The sequence below is a fragment of the Cinclus cinclus genome, chromosome 3 (assembly GCF_963662255.1).
Source record: "Cinclus cinclus chromosome 3, bCinCin1.1, whole genome shotgun sequence".
Taxonomy (NCBI): Eukaryota; Metazoa; Chordata; class Aves; order Passeriformes; family Cinclidae; genus Cinclus; species Cinclus cinclus.
In genome coordinates, this window is record NC_085048.1 from 96,231,756 (window position 1) to 96,253,791 (window position 22,036).

The window sequence follows — 22,036 nt, forward strand, 5'->3', positions numbered from 1 at the left end:
TGGTTTGTTTACAGGGGTCACCATCGGTGCTGCCTGTACCTTGAAGTCAGTAGAGGAGGTGATGAAAAAAGCTGTGGCAGACCTTCCTCCATACAAAACAGAGATCTTCCAGGCTATCCTGGAACAGCTGCGCTGGTTTGCAGGGCCACAGATCAGGAATGTTGCTGTAAGTGACTCAGGAGCACCAGCGGCTGTAGTCAAAAGCTCAGTTTGAGGAGCTGCCCTGCCTCATGTATTGTTGGGGTGCCTTGTGTATCTCACAGGAGAATGTTTGCAAACCTTGGGAAAGAAACCAGCACACAAAAATCAACCCCAGAAAGTGGTGGGGTCTCAGCTAGTGTCTGTGCTGCACTGCTGTTGCACATTTAGCAAGCAAGGGAAACATGGCAGTTGTCAAGTTCTTCCACTGCTGTTATCACCAGGTGGGGGGAAATGTAGTGATATTTGGCTAATTAAAAAAAAAAAGGTATTTAGATTGCTGGACAAACTTCAAAGAAGCAGATGCGTGTATTGCCATGACAACTAGGACAGTCATAGTGTTAATATATCAGATCTGGCAAATTTTCCTCTAGTTTTAAAGGGGAAGGTATGTTCAAACTCCATGTGCTCTAACAAAAAAAAAAAAAAAAAAAAAAAAAAAAAAAAAAAAAAATCAAGCAAGCAGTTAAACCAACATACCAAAGAGGAACTTTTGTTCCACAAGACACTACGCTATACATTTGTTTTGGAGCCGAAAACCTTGATTCCTGATTGCTACTGAAAATACTCTTTTTAGTTTCATAGATCCTCCCTTAACAGCAGATACAGTGATTGAATTTTGGCATGATTGTGCATAGGAGGTTTGAGCATAAGGTAGTCTCGATGCATTAACAGAACACTGCTCTAAATATGTTTCAGGCAAATGTTAATATTGTTTGAGACAGCATCTGATTTTGTGGGGTTTAGGTTTCCCAATTAATTAAAGGCCAGAAATTGCTTAGATTTTTAATATTTACCTGATGCATTATTTTCACTCTAGGCTATTGGTGGGAACATAATGACAGCAAGCCCAATTTCTGACTTAAATCCTGTGTTAATGGCAAGTGGAAGCAAACTGACTTTGGTATCTAAAGGTGAGTTACTTACATTTCCCTGTGGCACTGAGGGGAATGGGAGTCAGCAGTCCTCTGCCATGGGTTGTTAGGTCAGGCCAGAACTTGAAATTGGAAATTAACATTATTAGTCTGATTCTTCAGTGTTTTCACACTTTTTGAGGCTAAAGTTCTAAAGCTAGACATAAGGTTGGCTTCCTAAAGAATTTTGAACTTCTGTGCCGGATGGAATCTCTGGTACTGTGTATGTACTTACAGACATGTCCTTGTGAAGAGCTGGTTGAAGATGTGTATTAATGAAAAATAAAAGGCAAGAAATAGTTTATCACTATCTTAATTTAATCCTTCTGTTTTATTCCAATAAAGGCTGAAACTTGTTTCTTTTTTCTAAGAAGAAAGCCAAGCATCTCAGTTTTCATTTGTTCTTAGGAAATTTTTTAAAAAATAGGATCCTTGAAGTAAGGGGACTGTCTGATCAGTGGACTGAGTGCTGGTTTGTGTGCAGGCTATGGAAAAGAGAAAGAGGGGGATTTCACTGGAGTGTTGGAAACTGGCTCACCTGGAAGCTGAGCTTTAATTAGATAAAGAAAGAAGGAGGTCTCTGATCAGTTCCTGTGCAAAGAAAATCTAATATGAAGGAAGAAGTTGTCATAGATTCCATAAATACCTAAGTAAATCTGAGAAAGATTTTCCTGATTTGGTGAAAGAGAGTGGAAAAATGAAACCAGATATCATATCAAGAGGGATTTGTGTGGTTTGAAGGCTTTTCCACACATACTGTTGCCATTCTTCATTTACTCACCATTGATATCCCCTTGCTCTTCAGAGGGCAAAAGGACGGTCACGATGGATGAGAAGTTTTTCACTGGCTACAGAAAGACAATAGTTAAGCCTGAAGAAATACTTCTCTCTGTTGAAATACCCTACAGCAAAAAGGTAAGCTCGTAAGAAAGAACTTCACTGTCTGTGGAGCTAAAATGCTCTTGTTTGAGTGTTGTTTTCAAAGTTAGGCACCTTTTTCCTGACCGACCCCCAAATGCTTATGTAGTCCCAAGTGGACCAGGAAAGCAAGTGAATTATTTGGAGAAAATCCGGCAGCACACTATTGTTCACAAACAAGGGGAGCAGGGCTATATGATAAAGTACAGAAAGCCCAAGAATTTTTGTAGTGCAAGAAGGAGAAATTTCACTTTATTATCTGAAGCTTTTTGAGTGCATTTAGTAAGATGAAAAGCGTCAAAATGATGTTCCCAGAGGTAGAAGTTCCGCTTGAAAAGTAGAACAAAAAAGATTTTAGCAGTTTCTCATATAGAGTGAAGTTAATGTGCCAAAGATTCATGATTAATTTCTGTGAGTTGAAATTTGAAAAGAAATTGAGAAAAGTCTGTATGGATGAAAGGGAAGCTCAGTTTCTGCATTCTTGTCTTGCAAGATGTAAACCACAAAGATTGGCTATTAGGGCATTTTGGCCACGTGGACTTGCAACTTCAAATGAGGCTGCACAATTTGCTTCAAATGAAACAATGGCCATTTCTCTGCTGTACCAGCATAACCCACAATTGATTCAGTGTCTAAGAAGTAAAACCTTGCTTTTTCCTTTAGGGCTGAGAACATCAAACTTATTTTATGCCAGTGAAGGTGCTTACCTTCTGAGGGCTTGTGGCTCCAAGTAACAAGATGCAAGGATTTGCAGTATGGTGGCACGTTTTCTTTATAAATGGAAAATGCTGATTTGCTAGAAATGCCATTGTATTATGGGAGAGAACTAACAGATCCCTTGTCCATCCTCTCAATTTTTTTTTAAATTTAACTACTGAAGGAAGAAACCTATTTTATTTATGGCAATTTTTCCATCTATTTCTGAGCAAATCTTCTTTGGTCACGTAATAAAAGCATCATTTTTTTGCCAAAATGAGAAACACACTTGAGGTTGCCAATGGAAAACACCATATTCCTCCATCCGTATGACAGTCTTATGGCAATTTCACAAAACAGATGTTTACAAGCAGGGGCAGTGGCTTCAGCCCTAGGTTATATGCAGCTCATTGATCTGAAAAGCTAAAACAACTTTTGAACTCTCAACTTCATGGTTTCTTGGCTGATCTTTGCTCACAAATAAGGAGGCTGAAGTTCTTCAGGGCATGTCTGAAAGCATTGGCATGTAGCAGGCAACATTTTCTGCAGCTGTGGTTTCCTCATGAATGAAAGCAGGGCGGTTTCAGCACACAGCTAGATAGGACTTTTTGGTTTATCTTTGTTTGAAACTGGTTAGGCCTTCCATTCATGTAACTTGTCACATCAAGACTAGCCAAACAGCAGAAAGAATTAACATGCTCTGTTGTTTGCCAAGAGACCCAGGCCAGGCATATGATGGTTCACTTACCTACACTCCTGGTGAGGAAAGGTCATGAGTACCTTTCCTCCCACAGGACTCTGAATGAAGAAAATTAAGGTGTCTTGTGAGGAGTGCAGGCAATATTGCCCTCTGGTTGCAATCATGTTATTGGAAATCTCTTGATTATGCAGAAAGAGAGGAGCTTTTTCTCCTCTTTGAAAGCTAATTGTTTTAACAAGCAGAGTGACAGAATATACTCACTGGAAGGATACTATTGATGCTCCTCTGCTATTATCTGCTGGCTGCTGAGTAATTATTTAAATTCAGGAAATGAAGCACATCCTTCAGTTATATCTCCAGTAACAAGTCCTTAATGCACAAAAGGGGCCTCTTGTGAAACTGTTGTCATTGTCAACAGGAGAGAAATTGTTCTATCCAATAGTGAAAGAATTACTGTCCACTTCAGATTAGAAGTAATTGATGAAGCAGGCTGCTCTGCTGTGTGGAGTCACTTGGCTGAGCTATTAGAGAGGAAACTTGTCAGAAAACTCTCCAGAAGGGCAGTGCAAAGACATCAGATCTGATTCCCCTCTTGGTCTGCAGGGTGCCTGAACAGCAATCTGTCCTCAGCTGCAGTACAGGCAAGAGGTCTGACCATGCTGTGACTCCAGGGTGTCACCATTACATGATGCATTCTGATAGAGTGTCAATCTCATATTGGCAGCCACTCTTCATAAGAGAGCTGCTCGAGTTTTGTGTGCTGTAGTTGCTGGTGCATTTACAAGAATTTCCTTGCTCTGTGGAGACCAGGATAGTAACTGAGAATTCTGTTTCCAGTAACAGATTAAATTTTCTTTTATTAATTAGTCTGGTCTACTCGAACTGAAAGACATTTGAGATTACTGATTTCAGCTCTTGCAGATTTCAAAGACTTCTGAAGGGGAGTGGTTTAGGATATGGGTTTTGCTGATTAGACTTCCATCTTAGCAGCCTGGGAAGAAGAAAAACTTGCTGAGAAATTGTAGTTTTGTTTATGCGCAAACAATCTGTCTTGTCTCTTCCTCTTCAGATATGGAAAAATGTGACAGGTACAAGCAGATCTCTGTCAAAGTTTGCTTCCCCACAGTCCTAGGCTTGGTAACAACCACTGAACTAATACATTAGAATTAATCATTGAATTATGTGAAAATAAACGGTGCTGCCTGAACAAACATGTCCTGCTTGGCCCTGCACAATGGATCAAAAAGATACTGTTCCCTGGAATAGCTCATGCACATAGAGATAGGTAAACAGCTTGTACACTCCAAAGCATGCCAAGGCAGAGAAGAAAGAAATATTTTTTATGTCTTCCAGGGTGAATACTTCTCAGCTTTCAAGCAGGCTTCCCGTCGTGAGGATGACATTGCTATTGTGACCTGTGGGATGAGAGTCCTGTTCCAAGATGGCACAAGCCGAGTGGACGAGATAAAACTAAGCTATGGAGGAATGGCTCCTACCACTGTCTTGGCACTAAAAACTTGCAAGGAACTCACTGGCAGGCAGGAGTTTTTCTGTGATAAAAAGACTGTCTAATGGAACTGTGCTGTTTTTTTCAGGAGCAGTTTAAATATCTAAAACATCCTAAATCCTCTTGAAAAGTACATCGAAGGGGAAGAAGTATAGTTATGCTTCTGCAGCAGTGTGTTTTGTGTAATGCCTTGCTTCCTGCAGTATGCCTTACCCTCAAAGATCCATGCTATTCTCTTATTCAGAGAACCATTTTTTTGCTAAATTTGCTCATCAGTTGAAGTGGACAGAAGCTAGATGTGTTCATGATCTACAAAACTGTGTTCATTTCAAACTGAATGGAAAAATCAGTGCTTTTATCATGCAGTAGCTTTGCCATGTCTTTATGGAAGGTAAAAAGAGCCCAAGATGACAGCAAAGCACACACATGGGCTATGAGCAGATAGAACTGGTGGCTACTGCTTGACAGCTCATGGGAGCAGCATGAAGCTGTGTCAGAGGAGGTTTAGGTTGGATATCAGGGAAGTTTTTCACCCAGAGAAACCTGCTGGACATTCCCCAGGGCAGTGGTCACAGCACCAAGCCTGACAGAGCTCAAGAAGCATTTGGGCAGTGCTCTCAGGCACCTGGTGTGACTCTTGGGGTGATCTGTGCAGGGCCAGGAGCTGGACTCCATGATCCTGATGGGGCCCTTCCAGTTCAGCATATTCTGTGATTCTGTGCCCTGATGAATTTAGGTCTGAACAAGGTCTCTGTGTCACCTTTGTTCCCCTGCAGAGACTGGAATGAGAAGCTGCTGCAGGATGCCTGCTCCTTACTGTCGGGTGAGATGGATCTGTCTCCTTCTGCTCCTGGGGGGATGGTGGATTTCCGACGCACACTCACCCTCAGCTTCTTCTTCAAGTTCTACCTGACAGTCCTTCAGAAACTGAGCAAGAGTGGCACTGTGAGTGCTTCTTGGGAAGGCAGATTTGGGGAAGGAGAACCTCTTTGTGCTGCTTTGGTGGGGAAGGCATGGGGAGGGTTCAGATTTGAGAAGAGTCCAGCCTGATAACAAAATCCATGCTGCAATAGGTGCCAGAGCCACTCTACTGCTTGCATAAGTGACTTGCGTGTCTTCCCACTTGCTTCCTCGTGGCACCCTCCCCTTGTGGTGGAAGGGTGTAGCTCTGTGGATTCACAGGATGATTCCTGGACTTCTCCCATTTGCTGCATTACAAGTGGTCTTGTGGCTCTGTAATTTCTCTTGGCACAGAGCCTGAGCCTTGTTTGCCTTTAACTCAGTAGATTATGGATTACTGTAAATGGGAGATGGAGAATGGAAAATACCTTGAGCTACTAGGGGAAGTGAGAAAAGAATTGGAAAGGAAGGTGATTTTCTTTAATATGTCTCTGGCAGAAAATGATGAGTGAGCCTGTCCCTTCAAACTACATCAGTGCTACAGAGCTCTTTCACAAAGATCCCATTGCAAATGCCCAGCTCTTCCAGGTAAGTAACAGCTTTCCAAGTAGCAGTGTCAGCATGACATAGATGCAGGTTTTTCTTTAGCTCAAACTGTGCTTTTTATATTCTTGTCTCCCTGAGTATGGTCACCACATAAACTTTTATAATGCCATGCATGAAGCTTGTATTTGGGTCTCAAACTTTTCCTCACTTCAGGATACTATTCTTTCCTGTCATTGCCCAAGACTGTTGCTGAGAGCTTTATAAAAATTGCTATTCCTCCTGTAGCCAGCTCTGTATCCAGACTGAAATTCCCCTTCTGCTTTCCCCAGTTATAGCCTGTCTTTCTTGGCATCTCTCAGGCTTCATGCTCAGGATGTTTATTTCTCTGTTAGTGATCCATTCTCTTCAGCTTTGAGAGCAGAATCCAGTTTCAGACCTTGAACCTTTTGTGCAAGATGTAAAAATCAAACCCTTCCTTTCCATAGCAATTTCAAAACCCAAACTCCTTTCACTTCATTCCCTACAAGCTCCCTTCTGTGTAGCAACATCTTGTGACATCTTGTTTACCTTCCTTTCGCACACGATTGAGCCCCTGTCCCATTCCCCATTCACTAGAATGTCTCACAGTGCCTTTTGCTCTCCTGTCAATGCTTCCATCCCCTTCCACCCAAGCCAGTAGTAGTCAGCCGTATGTTTTACTCCAGGAAGTGCCCAAGGGGCAGGCTGTGGAAGATATGGTGGGCAGGCCTCTTGTGCACGTTTCAGCAGCCAAACAAGCCAGTGGAGAAGCTGTGTACTGTGATGACATTCCTCACTATGAGAACGAGCTGTACTTAACGCTGGTGACCAGCACTAAGGCCCACGCTAAGATCCTGTAAGTGTCATTTCTGAATTCCAAATATTGGAAGCATCCAGTGCCTGGTGGCTTAGGAAACATCAATCTGTCAGGGTGTGGGTGAGGGAAAGGGTTTTGCTTAGGTGGGAACTCCAGTTCTTGCACATTGTTACACGGAGGCAAGCTCTGTGTGTGTGTGTGTGAAGGCTGCCTTGCAAGTCTGCGTCAGTGGGAATGTGAGGGAACCAACACCAAACTTTGGGCTTTGCTGAAGCACAAAAGCCCTCAGCCTAGGCCAGACTTTTTACATTTCCCATCTCTTACGCTCAGACATGCAGGATTAAACAGGAACAGGGTAGGAGAGCACCACAGGGGCTGAGATGTCATTTTAATCACTAACTGAAGCATGTGGCTTGAAGATTCTCTTTCTATCTCCCTGAAAAATGGGGTTGTAAGATGCAGTTCTACCAGCTCTCCTGCTGGTGAGTCAGCTGTATGCACTGGGGCTTGCCTACACTGGCTATGATCAAGCCCTCTGCACAAAAGTAATTTGTGAATTGGCTTCAGCTATGAGGTGCAGCTCTGCTCGTTGGCAGTGTTTGGAAGTGCAGCTGTCTCAGAAAACATCTGGTCCATCCAGGGCATGACTGGTACCTAATTTATAACAATGGTGAAGAACCAACTCCTGAAGGCCAATCCTGGCAGGTAATGCCATCTACCTTCTCATGTAAATTTTAATGCTGTCCTATTGCAGGACTTGCTGTCCCCCACAAACCCTAATTTTGTTTATATGGTGGTGACTCTGCAGGCTCTCATCTTCCCTCAGCTTTTTGATATGGGACACTGTGTGACTACTGGCTCGTGCCATTCTCAACAGCCTTGCAAGATGCTGTTCATTCCTTAAGCAACACTTCCTGCCTAGTTAGGCTTCCTGTCCAGAGCTTTGCCACTGTGGCATGGGCAGCATGGTGGTCATGGATGCACAGATGTAGTAGGTGACTCCCAGGTTATGAAAGAAACTGCTCTGTCATCATAGTTAATTTTTAGGTGTTGCAATGTGCAATGCAGACATTTAAGTGTTGCTACTACCACCAGTGCAGATGGGGAGATAGAGAAGGTGTCACATTCATGCTTGTGACCACAACATGCAATGTTTTCTAGAAGTTGCTGTACACATTCTCTTGCATTTATGTTGTGTACACGTATTTCAGGCTGGGAGCCTGTAACATTCTGTAGAGGAAGTAGTAGAATTTTTAATCAGGGGACAAAAGTATTTCAACCTATGATTTTGGCAGTCAAAATATTGACTCTGAAAACTTCCACTTCATCCAAGCCAGATTTTGAGTACCAAGCATAAATCAGACACCATCTGCCTCTGCATTTGTGACTAAAAGAAAGTGTTAGGGGGTTGTTTCTGAGCTACTGCTGCAGAAACACAGGAAAGAGAACTTTCCAAAGAAAAATAGCATTTTGAGTTCCTGCTGTCTAAGGGTTATGTGGGAAAGTTCATTCATACATTTAATGTCTTTTAAAAAAGTCTGGCTCACTGGGATGTATTAACAGCTGCTTTCAGGCATAGTTTATATCAAAGTTTCAGGAATCTAAACAAGTTGCTGAAAAAATTGCAGCAATTTACAGAAGGCAATAAATCAGTCAGCAAAATCAAAGCCACAGCTCTTCTTCACAACTGATTCTCTGTAAAGCCTATGTACAGAATATTGCAAAAGAAACATGAAAGTATTTTGTAATACATTATTACAAAGTTCTCAGTATAAAAATTAAATTGTATTGCCCTTTTTTAGTTATTTTATCACTGAGTTTTAAATCTATATATGATTGAAAGAGACAAGTATTTTGGTTAGACACCTCTTTTGCTGATTACCAAAGAAAGCCTTTCATGAAGATTTTTGTCTTTTTGAGCATCACTTCTTTTGCATCCTGTTAAAAACCCTGAAGCTTCCTTATGATTGATCTTCAACAATTCTCCCTGACTCACTCATGGCAGATGATATATGTCTACACTAAAATTTCATATTTATCCATAGCCAGTCAATTCTTGCCTTCGTGGCAAGAATCATGGCAGCTAAGACAGTGGAGGCACAGCATCAGTAACTTGTCATCAAAGTATCTTTAGTACATGTGGCAAATGGATCAAGTTCAGATATGTCTTAGGGAAAAGATGTATGACATAGTCCAAAGAAGCAGGCTGGCAATCAGTCTCACAGTCAGGACTAACATTTTCATATGGATCCCAAATGAATTTAGGCTCATACATTACGCTATCAGTGTCTCACATGATATTCACATGGCATAGCCAAATTTGAGGGAATTGGGCCTGAATGTATTCTCATAATCACTTACACAAAGAGAAAATGAGAAATAACATTGTCTTTCTTTCCTTAGTTCTGTAGATACCTCTGAAGCTCAGAGTGTTCCTGGGTTTGTGTGTTTCGTCTCTGCCAAGGATGTTCCTGGCAGTAACATCACTGGCATCGCTAATGATGAGACTGTCTTTGCTAAGGATGTGGTATGTAGCTAAAAATAACCTTTTTCAATCATGCTGCTCGGGAGATAATATTTCTCATACTGTCCAGTCAAGTCCTCTACCTCATATAGAGATAATTCTAACTGCACTGGAGTCAGTAGAAATCTTGGCGCCAAATTCAATTCAATAAGGCCCATGCCCCTTTGCCCTGTCCCCCTCTCTGTGTTATCTCCATGATTCTTCTCTAAGCTGCAGCCCCCTGGGACAGGCCTACTCACTCAATTGCTGTCCAAATTTGCTTGTGATTATTTTCCCTGGGCTGATTTTTAATGGACTGGTCTGAATAAACTGCATTATAGGAATAGAGAAAGAGAACAATCATGAGTCTCTTGTCACTGCAAACACACACCAAATGATGGTGGGTCCCAATCTTGCCTCTAGGTCACCTGTGTGGGTCATATCATCGGGGCAGTCCTTGCAGACACACAGGAACATTCCAGGAGAGCAGCCAAAGCTGTGAAGATTAAGTATGAAGAACTTAAACCTATTGTCACAATTCAGGTAAGATGGCTCAGCTCTGCATCTGCAGGCTTGGGTCCCCCTGATGTCTAGTTCTGTTCTCACACATGGGCTTATTTAACAACCATTTAATGACATTTTGTTTGCCTTTTTGGGTGCAATAGGATATGGATAGAACGAATAATTTGTGTATTTAAAGCTAAAGAAGGTCTCTTTATGTTGATACTGATTTAGAGTACATTAACTTTTTCTGTGCTATTTAAAGCTGAAACAAATAAACCCAGCTCGGGGAGATACTATTGTGCTGAACAGAAATTTGTTTAAATAAACAAGGTTACTGTGAGTTACATTCTTACCACAGAGGCTTGCTTTTAATATTCTCTGGTGTGACTCTGCTGGCTTCATTGACACCCATTCCCTCTTCATTCTCTCATTTATAACAAGCAATAATAAGGTGTGAAAATGTCTTTTCTAGCTCAGTCACTGCACTGCTTCTCTGAGATTTCTGCAGACCACTTTTCTAGTTTCTAAGCTGATGAAATTAATTTTTGGGAGTTCACTCCCTGCTGTGAACTGTATGGACACAGTCTTTAAGTGGCTTTTCTCAAAGCTGAAGAAATTCATGTCAACCGTGTGTAATCATTTCATGCTTTTTAATTTTTTTAACTAGAATATTTGTTGACAAGATTTCCTTCTGAGACAGTAAAAGCAAATATCTACACAACATTTCTAGAAATGAGAAAAATGTATGAAGCCACTTTTAGTGGAGAAGGATTCTAATGAAATATATTTAATAGTCAGTATTTTGTACCATGTATTTTGTAATGTGAATTGTATTCATGCAAGTAGATTCTGTGCACTGTCTCATACAGACATCAGTACTGTCATCTGAGGACAGAGATTTTGGTTTTTTTGTATGATTTGTGGATTAACAAACAATGTATGAGACCTTTGCCTTTACTGAAGCTTCTAGTTTATTCAACCAGGGAACGTGAGAGTGGAACCAAAAACATGCTGGGTTTTTTTGTTTGGTTGGTTTTGTTGTTTGATATTCGGTGGGGTTTTTTTTTCATTATGGAAGGCTTCAGTTTTGGCAAAAGGAAAGTACCTTTGTTAAACTTCTCTTAGTGAACTACTTCTGCACTTATCTGAGAGATTCCTTTTTCTCTTTCTCTCTCTCTTTTTTTTAATTTTATTTTTAAAAAAATTTCCTTTCTCCCACCCTATGGGCTACAGACAAAAGTTAGTATCAATTGTAAGTTATAGCTATGGTGGTTACAGGCCTTGAGGTTTTGGGTCCACAATGTAAAACAAGTCAGAAGGAGTACCTTAAGATTGTCCAGTTGTGGTGTTGGTTGTGAAATTGCTTTGTTGCCAAAAGTTTTAGTATCACTTTTAGTCAAGTCTCTTGGCTACTACCATAGAAGGTGTCTGATAAATTCTTGGTTTTTTTTATCTTGGATATTTATTCTTCAGTTAGAGGAAGGTTTGATTTCATTCCACTTACACAAAAAAGTCATTGTGTCATTCTGTGTCCTAGGAAGCGATTGAGAAACAATCTTTCTTTAAAGATATAAAGAGGATTAAAAAGGGAGATGTGAAGAAAGGATTTGAAGAATCTGATCACATTTTGGAAGGTGAGAATAAGCATTAATAATTCTTTTAAACAGTATAGTTTGTGTAAATCTGTCAGCCTCCTTTATATGCGTATGATACAGAGAGTAAGGCTTGCAGGACTAAATTAATTTCATATAAAATTTCAGACTGGCATACAGATTCTATTGTTTCAAACAGACCTGGATGCTTCCAGCTGTGCCCTCAGAAAGCACTCTTTTTTTCAATGAAAGGACACATTTTTCTTGAGCAAATATTCTACAAAGTGTTTTTTTTTTTCCTTTCCTGAAATTTTCCCCTGCCCAGTCATAGTCTGGTCTAAATCTTACAGACAACCAATTTCCTTTAATCTGGCATATGGCTGTATCTTGGGCAAAAGTGAACACATCAGGGCCACGACTTGAGAAAAAAGGTTGTTTTTGACATTTAGTTATGTGTAGCATGACTGGAAATTGTACCCTCAGCACTGCGAGGTAACATGTCCTGGCAAAGAGCTGCATGCAGTGATAGAGAGTTGATTCCCAGTTAGATTATCTTGAGACATTTTGGGTTTCTATTTTGTTCTTCTGTTTCAAAGCCTGTTACCTTGTATTTTGTCCACTCAGCTAGACTATACTTGATTCATTTTTATTCTTATCTCTGTGGTGTTATTGAGGCAGTCTTGAAAGGCACCAAATATTGTATCTTAAGAGATGCTGGATCAATGGCATGGTGCACAAGCTTATTTTTTAAATGCCAGCCACTTGAGTTTTATTATTAAGATTTCTATAAAGTAGAAAGGAAGCATGTCTAGATTTTTGTTGTGTTTTGTTGTTTTGAGGGGTTCTTGCTTGTTTGTTTGTTTGTTTTTGGTTGTTGTTTTTTAAACATTGAACCAGAAGTGTCAATTTAGACACTTCTTAGAGCTAGTGATATCCAGTGCTGGGCAAAGAAAAGGGTTGTCAGTTAACACATATACAAAAGGCAGTAGATGGAAGACAACATGTGATGGGAGACACCTTATAACACCAGGGATGTCCTTTCTATGGAACATGTCTTTCAATTTTATAGGAGAGATGTACATTGGTGGTCAGGAGCATTTCTACCTGGAAACTCACTGTACTTTGGCTGTGCCAAAGGGAGAAGATGGTGAGATGGAACTCTTTGTGTCAACCCAAAACCCAATGAAGACACAGGTACTTCTCATTAACCTAGTGCCTAAAAAAGCATTTGTTTCTCAGTTTCAGATTAGATGAATTGTTGTATTATAGTAGCTCTTATTTCAGTCTTCAATTAAAAAACCACGCAGGCTTAGAGTTGGGTATGGCACCTAAAGTTCTTATCCACCCTGCTGGAGTCTTGAATATCCTTGCAGGTGTCAGAGATTTCTATTGGCAATGCATCTTTGTTAAGAGGGATTACATGCTTAGCCCTTTCTGGAGAGAGTCTCAGCTGCTCAGGAGACACGATGCTTTAATGACACATCAGAAAGAGAGTTGGTGAAACCACTGGCTGTGTACCAATTTTCTCATTCCATGAGATAGGTTAGTGGCACCATGGGGTGCCCTTGGCCTGTTTACTGGCTTACCAAGACTCTCCAAAAGTCTCTCAGTAAAGTAGAAGTGGTATAGATGTCAAACCCTGTGCTAAATGAGACCTGTGTCTTGGTAACCTCAGTCTTTTCCTGAATCTGGCCCTGTGTGCTGCAGCACTGTGCCTTTTTCCCCTCAGAGATCAAATGCTGGGCTTATTGGCTCCAATTGCATCAAATCCAATATTTGCACTGTTTAAATGGTTTCAGGAAGGTAATGTGTTGACATCTAGCTCTTAACACCAGCTGAGCTCCTTACATGTCCTGTTTTGTTTTTCTTTAGGAGTTTGCTGCTAATGCACTGGGAGTGCCTTCAAATCGGGTTGTGGTTCGAGTAAAAAGAATGGGAGGAGGATTTGGAGGAAAAGAGACTAGGAGTACTATTTTGACATCTGTAGTGGCTGTTGCTGCCTTCAAGTAAGTTTGGGTGTGGGGATACAGGAATTTTTTCCTTCAGACTGTCCCAGGCTGCCTCTTTCTGGAGCCTGCACTCCAGCTGCATTTGTGCTGGAGCACTTTCAATACTCTCCATGTCTTCTTACTGTACAACTTCTAGCAATCTTGGGATTTCTCAAAGGAAGTGTCTAATAGGTTCTTAGCTGGTAGGAGGGGTTGAACCTGCCCAGAGGGGCTAAGTTTATGTGGGAATGTCAGCTTTTACTAGCAAAGGGGAAGAACCTCCTTATTCTTTATTCCTTTGGTTCTCTCTGAAAATTCTTGTGTCTCAAATTATGTGCCTCTCCCCCTCACTTCACCTCAAACCATTTCAAAATCCAGCACCAGACATGTTTTTTTGTTGTTGTTGTTTTTTTTTTTTGGATATTTTTTGTTTTGTTTTGTTTAATAGAGGTATGAGAATCTCTTCCCTATTCAAAACTCTACTACACCAGACTTGCATCATTATTAGTCTGCTCTTCTGCAAACTCCCTCTAGATTTTTGCCTAGGAATGGTGGCAGGCCTTGGAACCCACACTTTTCAAGCCCCTAAAATCTCAGGAAATGAACCTAGGTTGCAACCATTTGTGGAGGGTAGATTGGAAATGTGCTCCTGGTTTCTGGAGTTTTGCTGTGGGCTCATGTTTAACTGTGGAGGTTTTAGGTGACCATGGCCTCTGAGATGACTTTTCTGCCCTGCCTGTACTCTGCCCTTCCCAGTACTGCCCTTGCTGGCTGTCCTAGAGGGATCTTGCAACACAGCAGCAGTTTGATACAATACCTTTGGATGAGAACAGCCAAAATTAAACTCTGGTTTTAAATTGACTTGATTTTTTTTCTGTTCTGAGCAAACAACCTGTTTCTCTAATTAATCAGTAATATATTTGCATTCTTTTCTTCTCTTTATCTCAGCCAGCCAAACCACTGTTTGACATCCTGGAGGTTACAAAATAACATCTATGACATCAACTAGATACTTGTACAACCTGAGGACAGGCACTTGGCAAAATTGTTAGAAAATTAAGAGCAACTCCTACTCTATTTCTTGTTTTCCTCCTTGATAATAAATAAGCAAAGAAAAAACAAGGTCAAATTGAAGGCTAGTTAGTACTTTACTTTGCATTATTTTATAATTCCTACGGCATTGTCTCTTTCAAAGCTGTAAGAGTGCCTTGAGAAATAGTCTGGAAAACAGTGATTGCTCAGTTATTAGCATCAATCTCTATAAGAAGTAATAATTTTTTAAATACAAGAGTCTTTGCAAGAGTTTTCACAAACAGGTCCCGACTTTGGAGATTTTTTTTTTTTTTTACTCAGTCTAGCTGTTTTCTTTAGAGTAAGATATATAAACCAAGCAGTTTACCCTTAGCTGTCCATTGCCACCCTGGAAAGACAAAGAGAAGAGTGTTGTTCTGCTGGGATTGTATTGTGCATTTCAGGCTTTGCCTGAAAGCTGTGTTCTTTGATAGAGCTGGCTGTGCAGTGAGGTGCATGCTGGATCGAGATGAGGACATGCTGATAAGTGGTGGGAGGCACCCCTTCCTGGGAAGGTACAAGGTATGTACACACATGAGAGGAATCCATGTGGTCTCAGTGCTGCCCCCTGAGACAACAGAGAGCAGTAAGATAGTGTGAAAAAACGCTGCTATGGTTGTTTCACTGCTGTTCTCCCCTGCTGCAAATGGGCCAGATCAGATGGACTGTAGCATTTTTCCTGTTAAAGTGCTGCAGAAGTAATTTTGGCTTGGATGATTCCCTTCTTGTGACCTCAGCATAAATAATTGTCTTTCTTGCAACCAAGACTTTGCCCTTGCTGACAATCGCATTGTTTTCAGAGGCTAGCCCATTCCTTTAAAACATTCTTTACACAGCAATATGCTTTGTTAATTTTCTTAGCTTCAACCTCCCTTTCTCCTTTAATCCCCCTCCAACTGCTGCTGCTTTTGAAAGCAAAAACCTGTTAAGGAATTTGTGGCTATCATAAGCAGCCAGCAGTTAATTTAGAAGAGTTCTCTGGAGCAAGATTGACATATGCAGGAACCCTTTACTGGGGACCTCCCTCAGCTGCTGGCTGCCCCTGCGCTGTGCTGCACTGGGGACAGTCAGCACTCACACTCTTTGCCTGTGTGAGAGCCATTCAGTTTTTGGAGGCAAGAGCAAACCAGAACATTTTGTAGAAAACTGATTACTGAGGAGGCACTCTCTTGACAGGTAGGATTCATGAAGAATGGCAAAGTCAAGAGTCTGGAGGTGTCGTACTACAGCAATGGGGGCAACTCTATTGACCTCTCTCATGGTGTAAGTAAAGTTTTCTAGTGGCTAATTAAGTGGAAGGTGTGTTTCTTTGCAACCTTCTGCTCTGCCTTCAGAGAGCTGTTTGCCTACAGCATTGCTTGTACGTGCAGCTCTTTGACATGACTGAAAACAGATCTTTGAAGGGCTTTTGAAGCTTCTACAAATGCGCTTTGAGCCAACTGACCTGCCTTGGCTTGTGCCTCATAATTCTTATGGATGCTGTAATAACTTGGATTGAGCAAAGGGGTCAAGAATGTTTGTTCTGCATTACAGAGGGCTGTGATGGAAAAGTTGTTGCACAATGCAAGATGACTGATAGATCCTCAGCTCTGGGGAAAGATAGTTGCTTGGAAAAAGAAGCATCCCAGTCAATAGGTTGATCAGGGCAGGGTGCCTAAATCAACATGCTTGTAAAAGACTGGCTAAAGCCAACACTGTGTTCACAAGCAGTGAGGACAAAAAACGGACCCAGGTTCTGAGTGTATCTCCAAGAAGCTTTGCAATGATGAGTAAAAAACTCCTCTTCTGTCATGTGACTGATCAACTCAGTAGCCAAGTGTCACTCAGGTTTGTTCTAGATCACTTTCTCCAGTCCACCAAGCCTTTGATACATTCCTGCAGAAATGGATGCTTTTCAACAGGAAAGAAGTGCAAGAGCTGTCTACCAGACCCACATTTGATGCTGGCAATGTGGCTGGTGCTGGACAGAGCAGAATGACAGGCAAATGTCTTTGCGTAAGCTGAGGGCCTGGTTGAGAGCACATCTATTTAATTTAGTTTTTTTGACTGTGTCTGAATTAGGAGACTGGAAAGGGCTCCATGTAGAAATATGGTTGGGTTGCGTGTGTGTCCTCTCTGTGCTGCTGCTGGAATGGAAGTCTGGAAACACAAGCCAGAAAGAAGCTCTGGCCCTTTCCCTATGTGGATAATAAGTGGACAAAGATCTCAAATCTTGTAGATCAGTAGTTATTTCATATGTTTGCCCTTACTGCCATAGCCCAGTGCTGAGTCACTTGATATCAGCAAGACTTATTTTCCAGTTACAGATTACTCAATATAATGAAAAGAAAACTTTGTTTCTTCCAGACAGGTAATAGCATTTACTAACAGCTTGACTCAGCATGAGCCCAGGGCCAAAGAAGGACTTTGAAGCTCAGTGTTCCAGAAGTGTCAACAGAGAAGTGTGCTTATTGTCCTGTCCATCAGGAGGACAACATTTGACATTCCACTGCATGTAGGAGGCAGTCCTGGCTGCACTTCAGTGCTCACCCAGCTGTGTTGACTGCAGCACTGCAGGGTGCAAGAGAAAGTGCTGATTGTTGTAAATTAGCTTCAGAGCTTCCCTCTGGTTTTGACACTGGTGAGAGTTCTGATATCCAATTAATGTAAAATGTATCCACCTCCATTCCTTTTCTTCACCAGGTAATGGACAGAGCCCTGTTACATTTGGATAACTCCTACAACATCCCCAATGTCAGCAGTGTGGGCATCGTTTGCAAGACCAACTTGCCTTCCAATACAGCCTTCCGTGGCTTTGGAGGGCCCCAGGGAATGATGATTGCTGAGTGCTGGATGAGTGACCTTGCTCGGAAGTGTGGCCTGCCACCTGAGGAGGTACAGACCTGCTGACATCTTCCAGGGTGGTGCTGCCTTTGAACAAGCTCTGAGAACTGCATCAGCCACACAAAAATTTTAAGCATAAGAACTTCTGCTTCATTTTTGCTGAGCTCCTAGCAGGATCTCAGACTTGTGTAACAGATACATTCTAGCATGGATTATCTTCTGTTTAGTTAAATTCCTTGGTAGCCCAAATTTTGCAACATCTGCTTTATGGATAGATATTAAGAAGAAAGTCCAGAGGCCATAGATACCTTAATCTTACTGACACTGTGCTTTAAGCCCCAATCTCAGAAAATTTCCAGCCTTAATCTCTTAATTTGTGTTTTCCCATAAACAGATATATGTTTGTTAATTGTTTTGCTCCTTGGCTCTTTGTAGAATGAGCAAAGGAGCAAAATCAGGAACCAACACACTTTAGATCTCATCCCTCCTTGTCTGAAACATTAAACTTGGCCTGTCCTTTCTATGTCTCTTTGGGAAGGTGAGGAAGCTCAATCTCTACCACGAAGGAGACACAACTCATTTTAACCAAAAGCTGGAGGGATTTACTCTACGAAGATGCTGGGATGAATGTTTGTCCAGCTCCAGCTATCATGCCAGGAAGAAACTGATTGAAGAATTCAACAAGTAGGTGCTCTGGAGCTGTGTTGTGACTTAATGCACCTGTTGCCTACTAATATATGAAGTTCTCTTAGCAACTCTAGTGATATGAAGTCACACTTTATATTTGCAGAGTGACTTCTAAATACTTCTCTTTTTGAAATCCCTTTATGCTCACTGTCAGAGGAAAAGTCTACCAGTGAGCTGGTAGCATAAATAAGGCAAGAATCAGACCTAGCATTATCTGATTTTGTGAGTGTACTGTAGCAAAGAAGAGGGTCTTTGTTAAATCCAGTTAGGATTTTCATGACTGTCAAGGCAATCTGTTTATGCTTTCCTCTGCCTTATAGACTTGTTTAGTTGCCTTGTATATACAACTGGACAGTTAATAGTATGGACAACTGCTTCTATAATGCTTGCGGAAAGCATCTTCAGTTGGAATTTCTTCTTCTTGTTCATTGTTTCACAATGAAAGCTTTTCTTTAATACAAATTAGTGATTAACTCAGTTTATATCAGTGGTATAGATAAATTAGTGATATACTCAGTCAGGTATTTAATTTCCATTTGATGAATTGATTAATTTCCACAGTCAGAAGGAAGCACAATATTGATTTATGATAAAAGGCGCATGAGTGTATGAATAATGTTCCTTCCTTTTAGGCAGAACCGCTGGAAAAAGAGAGGGATGAGCATCATTCCTACCAAATTTGGCATCAGTTTCACTGTCCCATTTCTGAACCAGGTCTGTAAATGTAATATGCCCTTTCACTAGAGAAGCTGGATTTATGCTGCCTCCCCCAGGCCCTTCTCCATTTGTACCAATCTGGAGCTTCTTGAAGAAGTAGTAAATTAGTTAAGAAGGAGCACACATTTTTCAAGCCAAAATGAACACCACAACAGTTACTGGTTTATACTGTCCAAAAGACACCACAATATAGCCTCATTTCCAGGGTATTGTATTAGGTTGATTTCCCTGCCTTTCTCAGTAGTAGAAACACTGCTCCTGTTTGAGCTGATTTGTTGGACTGTCAGTGATGTTGGAAAGTTGAGGTGAGGGGTGCATCTGTGTTTCACAGGGGCAGGATTGGATTACTTCCCCTGCTTTCTGAGCTGAAAATACTGACTGGGGTTTGTTACGTCACTGGGACTTCTAGTGAGTTGCTGAGACTAAACCAAACTCACCAAAAGTGTAAACAAGTGGCTTTAGTTGCTCCGAAGAGCAACCTTAGTCTAGTTCTGAATGTATTATTTCTTTAGTCTGCTAAGTACTCCACTAGTTAATTTATGATGATTAATATTCTCTCTTAGGCTGGAGCTCTGGTCCATGTGTATACAGATGGCTCTGTGTTACTTACACATGGGGGGACTGAGATGGGTCAAGGACTTCACACCAAAATGATTCAGGTAATAATGAGTTTGGGCTTAACTGAATGAGACATCTTGTCAGGACAATTACACTCTCCCTACAGTATTTCCTCAGGCACCTTGACACTTCCTCTGTGTGCATGCAGAGAGTAACAAATCAGGACTAATTCCTCTTCACTGTCTGAACAGCAGTACTAGATTTCCAGAGTATTATCACAATTGAATATTACAATTAGATTCTTCATCATCTTAAATCTCATTGTGTAAATAATGGTGGTTATGCTTGCAGTTTTACTTCTCTGGCAATTTCAGTTCACCCCATAAAGGCACAGTTTCCATCCATTTTATGCAAAAATTAGTTGTATTGAAAACATATATATCTGTGTATGCTAGTGCTTTTGTACTTAAAAGGGCTTAAGGGACCAACATTCCTTTGGCAGGAAAATTAAAGGAAAATCTCATGGGATTTTGATCTGATTATTTTAACTGCTGAGAGAAGAATTTAGTCTCGTAATAGTGAATGTCTGTCATTGTGGCAAAACTGTATGTGCTCACACATATGCAGTCTGTGAAATGCAAATATAACAAGGTTCTGGCTAGTTCTCAGTCACTGGACAGCTCAGTCTGCAGGAAAAATTAAGTTTATGGTAGGAGAGAGTAGAGGTTGCAATGTGGCTCCTGGCAATGCAATCAATGACTGATAATGCTCATGGTTAAGAAGTGCTGCTTACCAATTGTTTACCTTTGCTTCACAGGTTGCTAGCAGGGCCCTGGGAGTCCCCACCTCCAAAATTTACATCAGTGAGACCAGCACAAACACTGTCCCAAATACCTCCCCGACAGCTGCTTCAGTCAGCGCGGACATCAATGGGATGGCCGTCCATGTATGGAAGCTGAGTTATTTAAAGGAGTGGGTTACAAGGGAGGGCTCCAGGGCAGGAAAAGTGGTCCTGTTTTTATCTGTTACTTAAGGAAAACAACCATCAAAAGGCAGTTCCAGTCTCAGGATGCCTCATACCATTACCTGGCATAGCTAGCAGTGGCATTAGATTGTGAATGACTATTTGTTTTAAAGCTATTTGAAACTCTCCTTCAGTCCTTCTAAGAATAGAGTACTTGAGAATGCTCAAAATGAGAAGAACAAGGCATCCATTTAAATAGCCAGCTTCTAAGTAATTAATGCAGTCCTATCTATAGCAAATGCATTTTGCTGCATATGTTAATAGCAAATGGTTTGAGAGCTGTGCACCACAAGCTCTAAACGTTGATCTGCTCGGAGCAAATATTCTGCTGTAGCAATGGTCGTTGCTGTCTGCCATGGTGGACTTAACCAGTGCATATATTTTCTGGGTATGTGATTTTTCCATTTTAAAAGAAGAATTTAGTACTGGCAATTCTCAGTTTAAAAGAAAAGGGGAAGTGAAACCTGCAAAGTAAATGCATCAGGCTGTTTTTATTCTCTGCACAGCTTATCTGAGTAGGTTGAATTTTGGGAAGAAATTTTTTGTTCTTTCAATGTTAAAGGATCATCTTGTAAGCTATGCTGAGCTGTCCTGTACAGATGGGGTACAGATAAAGTTAATGTATAAATGAGTGGATTTCTTATATTTTGTGCCATGGTCCAGAAAGTTCTGTGCTGAATTTGGGATTCCTTTCTGCTGTTAGCAGAGCCAATTTCCTTTAAAATCCTTTTCAGGTAGCATTTTGTCCTATGTAGCAAGACATCCATTAGTGAACTTTGTTCCTTTTTATGTTTTGCCAAAGTCCTAAAGGCAATATTGATATAAATAGAAGGCTCTTCAAAACTCTTAGAGCACTCTTAATACTATAAGATGGCTATTCAAATCTTAAAGTATTTCTTCTCATTCTCTTTGTTTCTAGAATGCATGTCAGACCATCTTAAAAAGACTTGAGCCAATCAAACAGTCTAATCCCAAAGGATCCTGGGAAGACTGGGTAAGATGTTTGTATCTGTCATGAGACAAGTGGATGTTGTCAGAGATTCTTTTAATTGACAAACCACATGTGCAGGTGTGTCCTCCAGGCCTTCTGCATCTTGCCAGCATAGATTTGAGCAAAGACAGTAAAACACAAACCTGGCACGGATTTCCAAGTAATTAAAGCTTTCAAGAGGTGATCCCCAAGACATCAGTTATTACTTTAATCCTGAGATTTCTCCAAATTTTGGGGCCTGCTTATGACAAACTTCATTGAACAAAAGTCTTGAGTGGTTACATATATCTTTGCAATCAGACTACAGTCCTGGACAGAAGGAAACCTGATTTTTAATGAAGCGATTCTATAGCATAGGCACCTC

The 22,036-nt window shown here is 41.0% G+C and overlaps 1 protein-coding gene across 1 annotated transcript in view; it reads left to right on the forward strand.

Annotated features, from left to right (window-relative positions):
* XDH (xanthine dehydrogenase) overlaps positions 1-22,036 on the forward strand; it is a 46,211-nt gene that overhangs the window by 18,638 nt on the left and 5,537 nt on the right. Inside the window, exons 12-31 of the mRNA XM_062489345.1 lie at positions 15-166; positions 1,019-1,112; positions 1,918-2,027; positions 4,780-4,964; positions 5,710-5,878; positions 6,332-6,421; positions 7,084-7,253; positions 9,618-9,741; positions 10,141-10,260; positions 11,759-11,855; positions 12,883-13,007; positions 13,686-13,819; positions 15,307-15,394; positions 16,049-16,135; positions 17,555-17,746; positions 18,234-18,379; positions 19,015-19,096; positions 19,663-19,758; positions 20,475-20,603; positions 21,601-21,675. Of these exons, the coding sequence (XP_062345329.1) occupies positions 15-166; positions 1,019-1,112; positions 1,918-2,027; positions 4,780-4,964; positions 5,710-5,878; positions 6,332-6,421; positions 7,084-7,253; positions 9,618-9,741; positions 10,141-10,260; positions 11,759-11,855; positions 12,883-13,007; positions 13,686-13,819; positions 15,307-15,394; positions 16,049-16,135; positions 17,555-17,746; positions 18,234-18,379; positions 19,015-19,096; positions 19,663-19,758; positions 20,475-20,603; positions 21,601-21,675 (2,465 nt within the window). The remainder of the gene's footprint in view (positions 1-14; positions 167-1,018; positions 1,113-1,917; positions 2,028-4,779; positions 4,965-5,709; positions 5,879-6,331; positions 6,422-7,083; positions 7,254-9,617; positions 9,742-10,140; positions 10,261-11,758; positions 11,856-12,882; positions 13,008-13,685; positions 13,820-15,306; positions 15,395-16,048; positions 16,136-17,554; positions 17,747-18,233; positions 18,380-19,014; positions 19,097-19,662; positions 19,759-20,474; positions 20,604-21,600; positions 21,676-22,036) is intronic.